This window comes from Parasteatoda tepidariorum, chromosome 12, assembly GCF_982258835.1.
Source record: "Parasteatoda tepidariorum strain Cologne lab strain chromosome 12, Ptep-v5.0, whole genome shotgun sequence".
Taxonomy (NCBI): Eukaryota; Metazoa; Arthropoda; class Arachnida; order Araneae; family Theridiidae; genus Parasteatoda; species Parasteatoda tepidariorum.
The window spans coordinates 2,354,765-2,368,277 of record NC_141766.1 but is presented as its reverse complement, the minus strand read 5'-3'; the positions used below and the strand labels follow the sequence as shown (position 1 = coordinate 2,368,277).

The window sequence follows — 13,513 nt, the reverse complement described above, 5'->3', positions numbered from 1 at the left end:
AGGTCTTTTTTTCAATTCCTATATTTTTAATACATACTAGTAAATTTCATATTTTAGCAATCTCTTTATTACTGTTAGACAAATAATAGAAGTTAAAAGGTATGAGGTTCGATTTTCCGTCGTCGATCTCATGCATTCAACTTGCGTCGGTGACGTCATGGTCTGCGGGGATCAGCCAGTTTATTTTCATTTGCTGTTGGTCGTTCTTGCGTGGATCATGACGTCACCTGCTATCTGTATTTAAGCTTCTGTTGAAGCAGATCATTTTGTATTCTTTCTTTTCGTCACTCTGTTTGTGACATTCTTTATTACTAATGTTTTTAAATAAACTCATTTATTCAGAAACTTCGTTTCTCTTTTATTGTTGAGTTGTTGACATGACAAATATGATATTCTGCGAGAATCTTGGCTGTCAAGGTTATGGGCCGAGTTTATGGCATAACCGGGATTCATGTTCTATCGTCCTGAATATCTAGTTTTGCATTAGCCTGGATTTAGCCGAGTCTTTCTCAACTTCAAATGGAGAATCTTAAAGATGGGGGCCGCTCCCGCCCGCCAAATTTGCAAAGTGAATCGTCAGCTTAAATCATAAGTTTGCTATGGAGTACTTCAAGGTGCTGTTGATTTGAAAAATAATACCACATTTAAGAAAATATGATGCTTCTAAAGAATTTTTCTCCAGTTGACAAAACTAACAGTAAGAATTTATTTAAAGAATTTTAGACCGGAATTTGAAGTCGGCACATCCAAATTTGATGGCTACTGCTACAGATTACGAAGTTTTGTATCTAGTCTGGAACGAGCAACGATACTACTTTTGCTTTTAAAGAACCTTTTGAGTTATAATTGTTTCATCATGGAATCTTCGAACATGCATATAGATTTCCTAAATTCGTCAAATTGGAGTACGTGGAAAGAAAATATGAAAGTAATCCTTATGGACCGAGGAGTGTGGAGTTTTATCTCCAAAACTGAGCCTGCCCTACCTTCAGAAGCAAGTCGAAAAGAAAGTCAAGAATACCTCTGGAGACGGGACAAAGCGTACACGTCAATATTTCTTAGTGTGGAACCTGAATACCGAAGTCTGATCTCAGCGACAATGGATGGTGCTGAAGCTTGGGAAATTTTAAAACAACATTTTGAGCCGACTACGAGAGCGAGAGTTATTCAACTCCTAGACCAGTTCTTCGACCTGAAATACACCCCAGGAGAAGAGGTTGGAATATTCGCTGCAAGATTAAAGAACCTGGTTTCTCAATTGAAAGAAGCAGGACATCCTGTCGACGACCTATACCAAGGATTCCAACTTATACGATACTTACCCAAGGACTTTCAAGGTATAGTTCAGATTATTTATAGATGGGAGGACACTAAATTTAAATTTAAGAACATTTTAGACGAATTACTTTTGGAGGAGAGTAGACTTAAGCAACTTAATTTTGATTTAAATAATGTTAGTGATATTGCTTATAATGTTAATTCAAGTTTTAATGAAAAGTTAAGCATAACTAATAAGTTTAAATCTGGTTCTTCTAATAGTAAGGGAAATTTAGAAGCTGCTAATATTAAGTCTAAATCCAAAACTAGTTATGATAAATCTAAGATAGGACCTTGCTATCGTTGTAACAAATATGGTCATTTAATATCAGATTGTAAGCAAAAATTAAGGTGTAATTCAAAGAGTATAAAGAGTAAATTTAAACAAAATGCAAGTGATAATTCTTATTGTAATGTAACTACAAATGTTTTAGATAATAGTCTTTATATCGTTGAAGCAAATGTTGGCAATGTGAGTCATGAAATTGAGAAAGAAAGTTGGCTTTTTGACACTGCCGCTTCAACACATTTTTGTAATAATTTGGATTTATTCTTTGAATATGAAACTGTAGAAAATGCTTCTATGTCTTTAGCCATAGGTGACATTGAGAGCCCAATTTTAGGTATTGGAAAGGTGCAATTTTTTAATAAGTTAAATGGTAAAATGCACAGAGTAACTTTACAAAATGTCATGTATTCTCCTAAACTTAGAAGAAATCTTATTTCTGGTTCTGTAATAGAGAAAGCTGGAGGTTATTTTGTGGGTGTCAAAAATTGTATTTCTGTGTATAATCGGGTAAATGAGAAGATTTTCTATTGTAAAAGATTTAATGGCTTGTATTATTTTAAACCTAATGCCTATACTAAGCCTGATAAAGATTTAGTTATTGACAGAAGTGTTAGTGACGCGAATGAGCAATTGTTTAACGTATCTGTTCAGACAAATGATTTAGACATCTGGCATTTAAGGTACTGCCACATAAATTGTGATTATATAATTCAAACAAGTAAAAATTCTAGTGTGAAAGGATTACCTAATCTTAATTTTTTAGACAATAATTGTATAGAATGTAAATTAGCTAAATCTAAAAGAATTTCGTTTAAACCAATTTTAAGTATAAGGTCTAAGAAACCTTTGGAACTTTTACATATGGACGTATGTGGTCCAATGCCAGTCATTTCACATGGTGGAAGTCGGTACTTTCTTTCTATCACTGACGATTTTTCGAGAAAAGTTACTACTTTTCCCATTAAAAGGAAATCTGATGTTTTTGATTGTTTCATAAGATTTCAAAAGCGAACAGAAAGATTTTTAAACTGTAAAATTGTAAATGTTAGAACTGATAATGGTATGGAATTTTGCCATAAAGAATTTAGTGATTTTCTTGAAAATGAAGGTATAAGAGCTGAGCGTACTAACGCTTATACGCCACAGCAAAACGGTGTTAGTGAACGCTATAATTTAACTGCCTTAGATAATGTAAAAGCTATGCTAAAATCTAGTAAATTAGGAGATGCTTTTTGGGCTGAAGCTTTACTATGTTTTACTTACACTTTTAATAGAATTTGCCATAAAAACCAAATTAAAACTCCCTTTGAATTGTATAGTGGAAGAAAACCATCAGTCACTCATTTGAAAACATTTGGTTGTTTAGCATTTGTGGGTCAACCAAAACAGTTGCGTAATAAACTTCAAATGAGAGCTAAAGAAGGGATTATGTTAGGATATGCAATGCATACGAAGGGTTATAGAATTTGGATTAAAAACGAAAGGAAACTTGTAGAAACAATAAATGTTCGTTTTGACGAAAGTGTAATTGGTGTGGAAGCTGTACTGGGCACCAAATTCATTAAACGCAATTTTGCTAGTTTTATACCGGAACGTCCCGATTTGGGCGGAAGTTCTTCAGATGAAGACATAGGTAATTCAAGCTTAAAACCCGATTTAATTCCGTGTAAAAACATTTCATGGATTAGAAAAGCTGTACCCCGTCCAGATAATAGTCGAACTGATATTTATTATAACATTGAAGGAGTAAATATGAGGTTAAGATCCTATAATGATGTAGAAAATTATTGCAACAGCAATAATATTAAGTATGATAGGGATTTATTTGATTTCAGTGGGAAAAATGCTTTTTCGGGTAAAGTTTCAAATTTTCAGGTTAATCATAATATAAAACATGAAGCAAATCATATTGAAATAAAAATTCCTAAAAATTATAAAGACTGTTTAAAATCTCCTCAAGTTAAAAATTGGAAATTAGCCATGTCTGACGAGATTACTACTATGAAAGAAAGAAAAGTTTGGGATTTGGTACCAACTCCTAAAAATAAAAGGATTTTGGGAAGCCGTTGGGTTTATACAACTAAAGTAAATGAAAAGGGGGAAATTGTAAGGTACAAAGCACGTTTAGTTGCCCAGGGATTTAAACAAATAAGAGGTGAAAGTTATGATGAAGTATTTAGTCCTGTGGTTAATTTTGTTCTTGTAAGAATGTTTTTCACAATATTAGTTTGTATGCTAGGATGGTATCATTCCCAATTAGATATAAAGTGTGCTTACCTTTACGCAAATTTGAATGAAGATGTTTTTATGTATCAACCTCAAGGTTTTGTTAATTTAAATAAGCAAGATCACGTCTGTCATTTAAAGAAAGCTATTTATGGACTCAAGCAAAGTGGTCGAGAGTGGTTTTTTGAATTAGATAATACACTTGAAAATTTAAAGTTTGTAAGATTGAAGTGGTGTAATTGTACATATGTATATAAAAATGTAATTCTTATAATTTATGTAGATGACATAATTATTTTTGCTAAAACAAAAAATGAAGTAGACAGTGTTATACAACTTTTAGGTGATAATTTTGATTTAAAAATTTTGGGTAAAACTCGTAAGTTGTTAGGTGTTGAATTTGTTCAAAAGGATGGTGAGATGTTAATACATCAAAAGAGTTACATCCAAAAAGTTTGTAAAATGTTTTCTAGCTTTAAATTTCCTTTGTCATCGTTGCCGATTACTAAGGGTAACTTATTATCAAAAGCTGACTGTCCATCTTCTAAAAACGAAGTGGATGAAATGGCGAAATTGCCGTTTCGGAGCATTTTGGGTTGTTTGGCTTATATAGCTAATCGCACAAGACCGGATATATCCTATGCGGTAAATATATTATCACAATTTCAAGAAAACCCAGGTTTAAAACACTGGAATACTTTATTAAGATTATTAGGTTATGTTCAAAATACTCAAGATTATTTCTTAAAATTGTCAAATATTGAAGAATTAAATGTTAATTGTTACTGTGACTCAGATTTCGCTGCTAACAGGGATGACAGAATATCAGTAGGTGGTATAATATTGTTTTTAGATAAAACTCCGATATTCTGGAAAACTTTCAAACAAAAATGTGTGAGTCTATCTACAATGGAATCAGAATATGTGACTTTAACTGACGCTGCCAAAGAGGTAATATGGATTAAGCGAATAATAGATGAGTGTAGAGAATTGAATTTAGAAGACATAAATTTAAGTGATTGTATTATATTTAGTGACAATCAATCGGCAATTGATTTTTCTCATACGAAACACATCGACGTAAGGTATCATTTTTTAAGAAATTTAATTTATGATAAATTTTTTGCTGTAAAGCACGTTAGGAGTAAATTTAACTTAGCGGACATTTTTACAAAACCTTTAACCAAGTTAGAGGTGGAAAATTTTTGTTCAAAAGTATTTGTGAAAATTTAATCTTTGGATGGTTTCAGGACTGAAACAGCTTAAGTATTAGTTTAAGGAAACTAAATATTTCTTTAGTTTATTGAAGATTTTGATAAACTGTATATGTGTATTTTTTTGTAAAAGTTGAAGGCATGAGAGGGGGCCGCATGTTAGACAAATAATAGAAGTTAAAAGGTATGAGGTTCGATTTTCCGTCGTCGATCTCATGCATTCAACTTGCGTCGGTGACGTCATGGTCTGCGGGGATCAGCCAGTTTATTTTCATTTGCTGTTGGTCGTTCTTGCGTGGATCATGACGTCACCTGCTATCTGTATTTAAGCTTCTGTTGAAGCAGATCATTTTGTATTCTTTCTTTTCGTCACTCTGTTTGTGACATTCTTTATTACTAATGTTTTTAAATAAACTCATTTATTCAGAAACTTCGTTTCTCTTTTATTGTTGAGTTGTTGACATGACAAATATGATATTCTGCGAGAATCTTGGCTGTCAATTACGTGTTCGATTCGCAAAAATTGCATCATAAATTTCCAATAACTTCTTCAGCATTTATTGCAGTTACATTTTGTTTTCCTAGACATTTCAACATTGTTTTAAAAATCATGAATTTTAACAAATTTATTATTATGACATGCAAGATTTTAAAATTTGAGAATTGCATGCAATTTAAAACCAATTTATAAAATGAGCAAATTTAACTGAGGAATTAAGTTAAACAATTTTTCTTTTCTTTTGAATTAAGAACTTTGAGAATTGCAATTAAGGACATCGCATACTGTGGGATTCTTAACAGTTATGAAAATTTTTGTGAAATAAAATGCCCTATTTTGAGTTGGGTGCCCTTCTTTGGGGGATCATTTTCAGTTTTACTCGTGCAGCCTGTTTTAAAGCCTAGAATGAACCCTGAAAAAAAAAATTTTAATAAAAGTTATAAAAAAAGAATAAATATTGTGCTAAAAATTATTCTAAAATTACGCTAGACTGATTTGTTTCTGCAACTAAGAAATAATATTTAGGTTGATTGTTACATTCTAAGCTTCATTCTAATTTGTAACCCTGACTGAAGTACTTATTCAATAAAGTCTACGGAAAGAAATATGTCATCAAAAAATTCTAATTTTCTTGAGTCACTTGTACACTATTTTACTTACACAAAACTGAGCAGAGTAGTTATTGTGATTAATACAATAATAAGAAAATATCTTGTTATCGTTTACACTATCCATCCATAGTAATCTACTCTACTCCTGATATTAACCAACTTACAGATTGAGATTCTGTCTTTCAAAACTCAATCTTTGTTAAACTTTAGAATAAAACAACAATCAGTATCATTTTTTGATGAATTAGTCTATCATAATTAAATAATTTTATTTAAAAGTGGAATTTAAAGAAAGTTAAATTAATAAATTACACAAAATTTTGATAATTGTTGCAACAAAAAAAAAATTCTTATTTGAAAAAAATAAAAAATAAAAAATCAGATTTTTTTCTCCTTTATAAAAAGCATTTTTTACAACGCTGTCTTTAATGATTTGGTGTCTAAAATAGCTTAATGATAGGAATTCTAGAAAAGTTTTTAGAAAATGAAATGATAAATAATTTTGAGTAAAATTTTAGGTTAATGTGATGTGCACTAAGAATATGTAAGTATTGAGCACAAGTTAATTACCTTCAATAGGAGCAGGAATTACAGTTTGAAGCTCTGGTTTTTTATCATCATCACTGCTTTCAAGAAGAACAACATCACTTTCAGATTTGATCAAAGGTTCCTTAACATCATCAATTGATCCACTGTCCGTAGTTGAAGCTGAATCAAAAAGACTTGGGGCATTATCAGGTGGTTGACTGAAAAGCTGTGAAAGAGCTTCCTTTTCAACTTCAATTTGTTGCAATCTTTCCTGAAGTGCTCTCATTTGAGCTTCTTGAAGTCTTCGTATACGTTCTTGTTCCTCTTTTTGAGCTGAGAGAGTCACAGCATCTAATTCATCTTCCAGTTTGATGTCCCTAAACAAAAAATTATTTTCAAAAAATGTAAGAAATTTACTTAATTTTACAATTAAGAAACTTGTAACTGCTACATTATAAACTATTTAAAAACGGCAATAGAAAATTTATTAAGGATGCCAAAAACAAGAGCACTAAAAAAACCATGGTGTCTTTAAAAAAAAAAAAAAAAAAAAAGAGTGAGAGAAAGAAAAACAAAAAATTTTTTGGAAATTTTACAAACTTATAAATCTATAAGAAAAAAAATAACAGCCAACAATAAAAAATTAGCACCTTTCAAAAGTCTAAAAAATATTTCATAAATTAGAATATTTTAAACATTTTAAGCTATAGAACAGTAGAGATGAAATTCTGGTAACTTTCTTGTTAAGGAAACTGAAAACCTTGGCTGCTAATTAAGAAATGTAAACAAGGCAACTCAAAGGTTAAAATAAAAACACTAACATAGAAAATCACTGTCAACACCAATAAGGGCATAAAAAATAATTCTGAGAACAAAGTTACATAGGTGCTTTCCCTGATGCAGGTGTTTGATCGATTGATCAAAAATCTTGATTGTACAAAGATAATTCTTTTGTTTTGTAATTATTTTGTCTAAAGAATTCGTTATCTGCTCAATAACACAGACTATAATTCGTTCACCAGGAGTTGGCACTTGGCTCCACTTCCTCGGACATAGTTAATTTCAGCGAGGGAGTAAGAAGAGAAACATCTCCGCGCTTGAAATTGAGACAACCCATAATGCGAGCCAAACACAAACAGTGACTTTTTTTTCAGTCACTCACTTCACTTTATCATCTGCTATTATACCTTTCGTTTCTCTAGCTAATTAAATATATTTCAAATTTAAAACTGCTACTTTCCCAGCAAAATGTCTCAATAAGTGACAAACTATTCACTCGAAGAAATGGCGCGAAATGTCATCAAATTTATTAAAAAAAATGCAGATAAAGTTTGCAAAATAAATATTTTTGCCATACGATCGCCAAATAGCAACCTTGTTGAGGATTACTCACAACCTTCTCCCAAAAATAGCAAAATAGTATCGTCGCATACCACATGATGAAGGCGGAGCAAAGTGCCAACTCCTGATGAAAGAGCTATATCTCTTGAAGACACATTCATATAAAATATGTAATTTCATGTATATGTCACTTTTCCACCAAAATAATCTTTAAACTAGCACATGTGTTTTTACTAAATGATTTGTCATTGTTAAAATAAATTTATTTTTCTTTGTGATCCCATAAGAATACCATTTTTATTGAGAATAGGGATATAATGAATAGTGATTCGGGCGAATACTGAATATTCAACAACTGAGTAGCAACATTTTTTTTAAAGAAAATTATTAAATCACTAGTAAATATTATTTTATACATAGAAATAAGTTTAGTCATTTTTAAAAAAGAATCAAAACCTAGTTATATTATTGGAATGGGGTAAAGGGAGAAAAAAAAACTATAATAGTTAACTATAAAATTTTTTTAATACAAATAAAAAACTGATCTATGATCCCTCTACCACTGAGGATATTTTACGTCAGCACTGTGAATGGTGAAAGCCAGGTGCGGAATCTATATCGACCTGCCATCACTGGGATTCGAACCCGGTTTACCTCATTGGGAGGCAAGCATTCTATCCCCAGAGCAGAGCCACCACAGCTCTAAAAATCATAGTTTCCAGAAAAAAGTATCCATAAAACGTTAACAAAGATATAGTCTATCACAGGGATTTCCATTCCAACTTGCATGAGGCCGGGGGCCACAATTAAAAACACAAATCAAATGGCGGACCGCAACTTTATCAAAATTTTATGTAGGACTCTTTTATGTTTGAAAGAACATTAAATATTACTGTCAGAATTTTACCAAGTTGTACAAAACAAAAGTATTGAATTACAAATTAAAATAAGAAGTAGATTTTTAAAAATATTTAATTACATATTCAAAAATTTGGGCTACAATAACTTTAATGTGCACCTATGTATTAAACAACTAATGTACAACAGATATCTATTCGTTAAGATATAAAACTTTATAAAGGTTCGTATTAAAACTTACATAGTAGCACACAAAATTTTTAATGAGAAAATTGAGGCTTGTCTGCTGCAACCACCAGAGAATAGATATTTACATTTTAAATGTACAAATGTGTGTGTAAATATTTTCGTCCAAAATGAGTGGTTTCAAAAAGTTAAATAGGAGAATTTCTTCGAGAAAATTTCTGATGCACACACATGCTAAATTATATTCACAAAATACAAAAAAATGAAATAAAAAAGAGTAACAAACACGATTATTTTTGTATTTGAATAAATATTTTCTTGGATGCAACACCTGAGAAATAAATTTTTTTGCACCGCTGGTATGTTAAATTTCACAGAAACGAAGAAATTAGGTTTTTATTAACGAGAAAAGTATTTTAAACCCATCCAGATTTTTTACGAAAATTGTGTGCAAAAAAATGACAACTAATATATTTTAGTTTTGCGGACCACAAAAAAAAGCTGCGCGGGCCGGATGGGGCCCCCGGGACGCCAGTTGGAAACCACTGGTCTATCAGAAGCGAGTTAAAAAATGACACACTATTATAAAAACGCCCATAAAAATACTTAAATACTGCATTGTTACAAAACAGCAAAAATGTAACAAAAAAAATTTTTTTAAAAAAATCATTCTCAATTCTTAAAACAAAAAGTGTGAGATAAATGATGAAATCGACTTAACCTAAATATAATTTTTTTAAAAAATCAGCAGTACAAGCATAAAGTAATTTAGTTCAGTATAAAGTAATTTAGTTTCAATTCTTTAAATTTTGCTTTCTTTAAATTCTAAAATTTTTTTTAAAATATTCTTTTCATTCTCCAAATTATGCACATGTTCAAATAAAGTAAAAAGTTTTTTTTGTGCCACTAAACATCTCTCTACAGCTTCCAAAATGGACAACACTTGTGAAGCTGTTACAAGAAGAACATTTTGATTCAGCACACAGTGTTCATTTGAAGAAAGGTAAAAGTGTCTTGATCAGGAAAGAAGAAAAATTGTTGTTTATTGTTTATTTTCACTTTCATTAAACCGGATAATATGTTTCATAATATCGGTATGGAAATTCATCAAGGGATTCGAAAAATATTCATTATCTTGAAATTTTTATTAGAACGGGATTTGATTGTAGCATCATATTGCTATAAAAAGTTAAATAAAATAAATTTTTTTTCAGAAAATTTAAATATTTTAATTTTTTTTAAAATAACTTATTTTTTAAAAATGATTTTAGCTAAGTTGCTTATTTTATAAAAAAAAAAACATTACTGAACAAAACGATACAAAATTTAGTTCTCTAGGTCAATTAGTTCTGTTAAAAACTGATGTTAACTGTTTAAAAACTGTTGTTAACTGTTACTAGTTACTACTAAAAAATTTTAAAATTGCAAACTCAAAAACAAATGATTCAAAAAATCTGAAGCTTGGTATTTTTCATGTCAGAAGCAGGTCTAAAGATAAAAAGAAAAAGTTAACTTGTTTAAAATTCAACTTGTCAGTTGAAATTTCAATTAATTTTAGTGTTACCTGCTAAAAATAATTTAAATCTGAATTGTTGACCCAAGAAATAACTTTTTTATTGATTAATTTGATATGGAATTACCCTTACACTTAAGGTAATAAGAATAAGAAAATGACTGAAAATGTAAAATCTTTTTGTTAGTTTAATTTAAAAAAGTTAATGGCATTTTTACAGATTTGTTAGATAATGTCAAAGGAATATCAGATGAAGAAGCTGATGACCATATTGATGAACAAAAGTGAGTGCAAAAGAGGCAGAAAAAGCTTTAGAGCTCTTCCAAACTTTTCTTGAATCCTAGAAAAATTTTGGCTATAAGGGATGCGCTGCTCTTTCTAACCTTAAAAGAACTATCGAAGCAAAGAAGGTTAGACATCAAAAATCTTTGAAAGATTATTTTCAGTGTCAAAGGTATGCTAAAAAATTTTATGTAAATAGATGTATGTGGTATAATTAATTTACAGAAATGCCTATATTTTTCTACTAAAAACAATTAAAGCACTTTTAATATAATTTCTTAATTAAATTTAATTTTCAAAGTACCTGAATAACTAGAAACCTCTTTATCTCAAATTTTTAGCCTTTCCAGTGAGATTCGAGATAAACAGGTAAGACTGCACTAGTTGAAAAAAAATTTTACATCACTTTTAAAGAAAAGAATTTTACATTGTAAAATACAAAATTTGAACGAAATCAGTCAATTAATTTCTAAGAAAACGATTTTTACATATTCAACTGTTTTAAAATTTGGTAACTGCATAAATGTAATTATTCCTGCAAGCAAAAACTGGAAATGGCCTAAAAATCAAGACAAAATATTTTATTAAAAAAAAATTAAAAGAATTGAATTTTCTACATCTTATTAATTCTGGAAATAATTTTTGTCTAGAAGAAATTAAATAAATACATGAATACAAACTTATTTACACTCATAATGTGTTTTGTAAATATCTTACGATATAACAAAAGTAAAAAATTTTTAAAAAGACTAACCAGTAATTTTTCTCATTATAAATAATGTGTTTGCATTTAAAAAAAAATTTATAAATATCCCTTAAGTTTACCTTTCCTTCTTGAAATAATTTAAAATAAGAAGATTTAATTATTTAGTTTTAATAACATAATTATTAATGCAAATTTTAAAATGCCTCATGTCCTTTTCAGATAACAAGAGTAATCATATTTTTTTAATTCCCCATTCTACAAAACGATTAAACTTAATCATATTTTTCTTGGGTAAATATAAAAGATAGACATTCTTCTTTGTTACTCCGCAATTTAAAATAAAAAGCTTCTAAGTGAAAGCAAATAGAAGTGCTACGTCACAATATATATATAACAAGAGTAACCACGGAATTTCTCAAAATAAATGTAACAATTCAACAAATTTAAAAATTCTGCTTACCTTATATTACATCTTTCAAACTTTTTCTTTTTCTTATCATCTTTTTTACTATTTTTATCACTTTCTTCTTTTTTGTCTTTTTTCTTTTCCAAGCAATCTTCAGAGTTTGACGGAATTGTTTTCTCAACACTCTGCTCTTCATCATTCTTTGGTATCTGACATTCATTTATACATTTAGAATCAACAGGAAGTGATTGTGACACACTTGACAAAGCACAACCTGTATCTATTTCTGATTTAATAATTTGGTTAGGAATGTCATTCTTGATATCAGGAGATAAAAGATCATTTTGAGAGTAGAAATCGGATTTAATGTCTGCATTAAGTTCATCGCAGAAATTATTATCGCTTTTAATACCATCAGGTACTGATACTTTAAACTCTGTTTCTATACAATTATTGTCACTAAAACAAATATCATTAACATTGGAGAAAATATCTGGTTTACAAAGTGCAGCCTCTGTATTAAAATTAGAACTTTCCTCTTTAATTTCAGATTTAGGATCCAGTTTAACAAGCGAATTACTTGTTTCAGAACTTCTATTTTCTGATAAGTCAAATAAGTGATCTTCAGACTTTATTTCAGCTTCTGGCTTAACAATGGATAGTAAGTTTGAGATATCATGACAATTGTCATTTGATGATCCAAGTAGTTCCAGACTAACCTCACCAGTATTGAGAACCATATTATTTAATCTCTTTAATTTAGTTGGATCCCTTTCTTCACTATCAAAAGAATCTTCTTTCCATTTCCTTTTTGCTTCCGATTTAATAGTATTTTCCTCAAGGTTATCAATAGATGGAGTAGGCAATAAATTAGAAGATTCTGGAATATTTAAATTCACATCCTTGGTATCACAAGCTGCTTGAAGAACTACTGAAAAAAAAATTCTCATCAGAGAGTATAATAGAGAAAAATTATTGTATATTACATTTTTAAAAAATATTTTAAGATATTTAAAGTTAAAAGTGATAAAAAGTGTTATTTATGATACAAAACAATCAATACCCGCCAGTTAATTGAATTTATGTTTGAAACTTTGAGAAATCCTTTCCCTAGACTTACGGAGCAACTCCTTTGCACATCTTTGAAACATTCGAAGACCATTCTCTTAAAGAAGTGGAGCAAAATATTTTATAACTCCAGAGAGATTTTTAGGGAATTCAGAAGCAGCACATTGATCTTCTTACTACTGACGATCCTCAATATTAATCACACATATGCTGGTACCACAGCACGTTGTAAATAACATTAAATAGATCTTTGAAAATTAAGAACATTCATTAAGAATGTCAGGATTGCAAAAATATTAGGTGCTTTTATATTCTGGTTTTATTTTGTATTTATTAGTTTGTTAAGTGTAATTTTATGTTTATTGGTGTATAATGAGGCCAATCTCTTTTGCGCACGGGAAGGTGTGCGTGTTATTGTTTTTTGGTGCAGGAATGGGCTTGCATTGTTTTTAGGTTTCACTTGTACGAC

The 13,513-nt window shown here is 29.9% G+C and overlaps 1 protein-coding gene across 5 annotated transcripts in view; it reads right to left on the bottom strand.

Moving 5' to 3' along the window:
• The window catches only part of LOC107437471 (uncharacterized), a 181,299-nt gene that overhangs the window by 136,404 nt on the left and 31,382 nt on the right, over nt 1-13,513 (bottom strand). For 3 of the 5 annotated variants that reach the window (XM_087155771.1, XM_087155767.1, XM_087155768.1), the window contains exons 4-5: nt 12,031-12,907; nt 6,727-7,061 (exon numbers count right to left, since the gene is read on the bottom strand). In XM_087155771.1, coding sequence (XP_087011897.1) covers nt 6,727-7,061; nt 12,031-12,907 — 1,212 coding nt within the window. The remainder of the gene's footprint in view (nt 1-6,726; nt 7,062-12,030; nt 12,908-13,513) is intronic. The other 2 variants (XM_087155769.1, XM_087155770.1) reach the window with 1 other exon arrangement.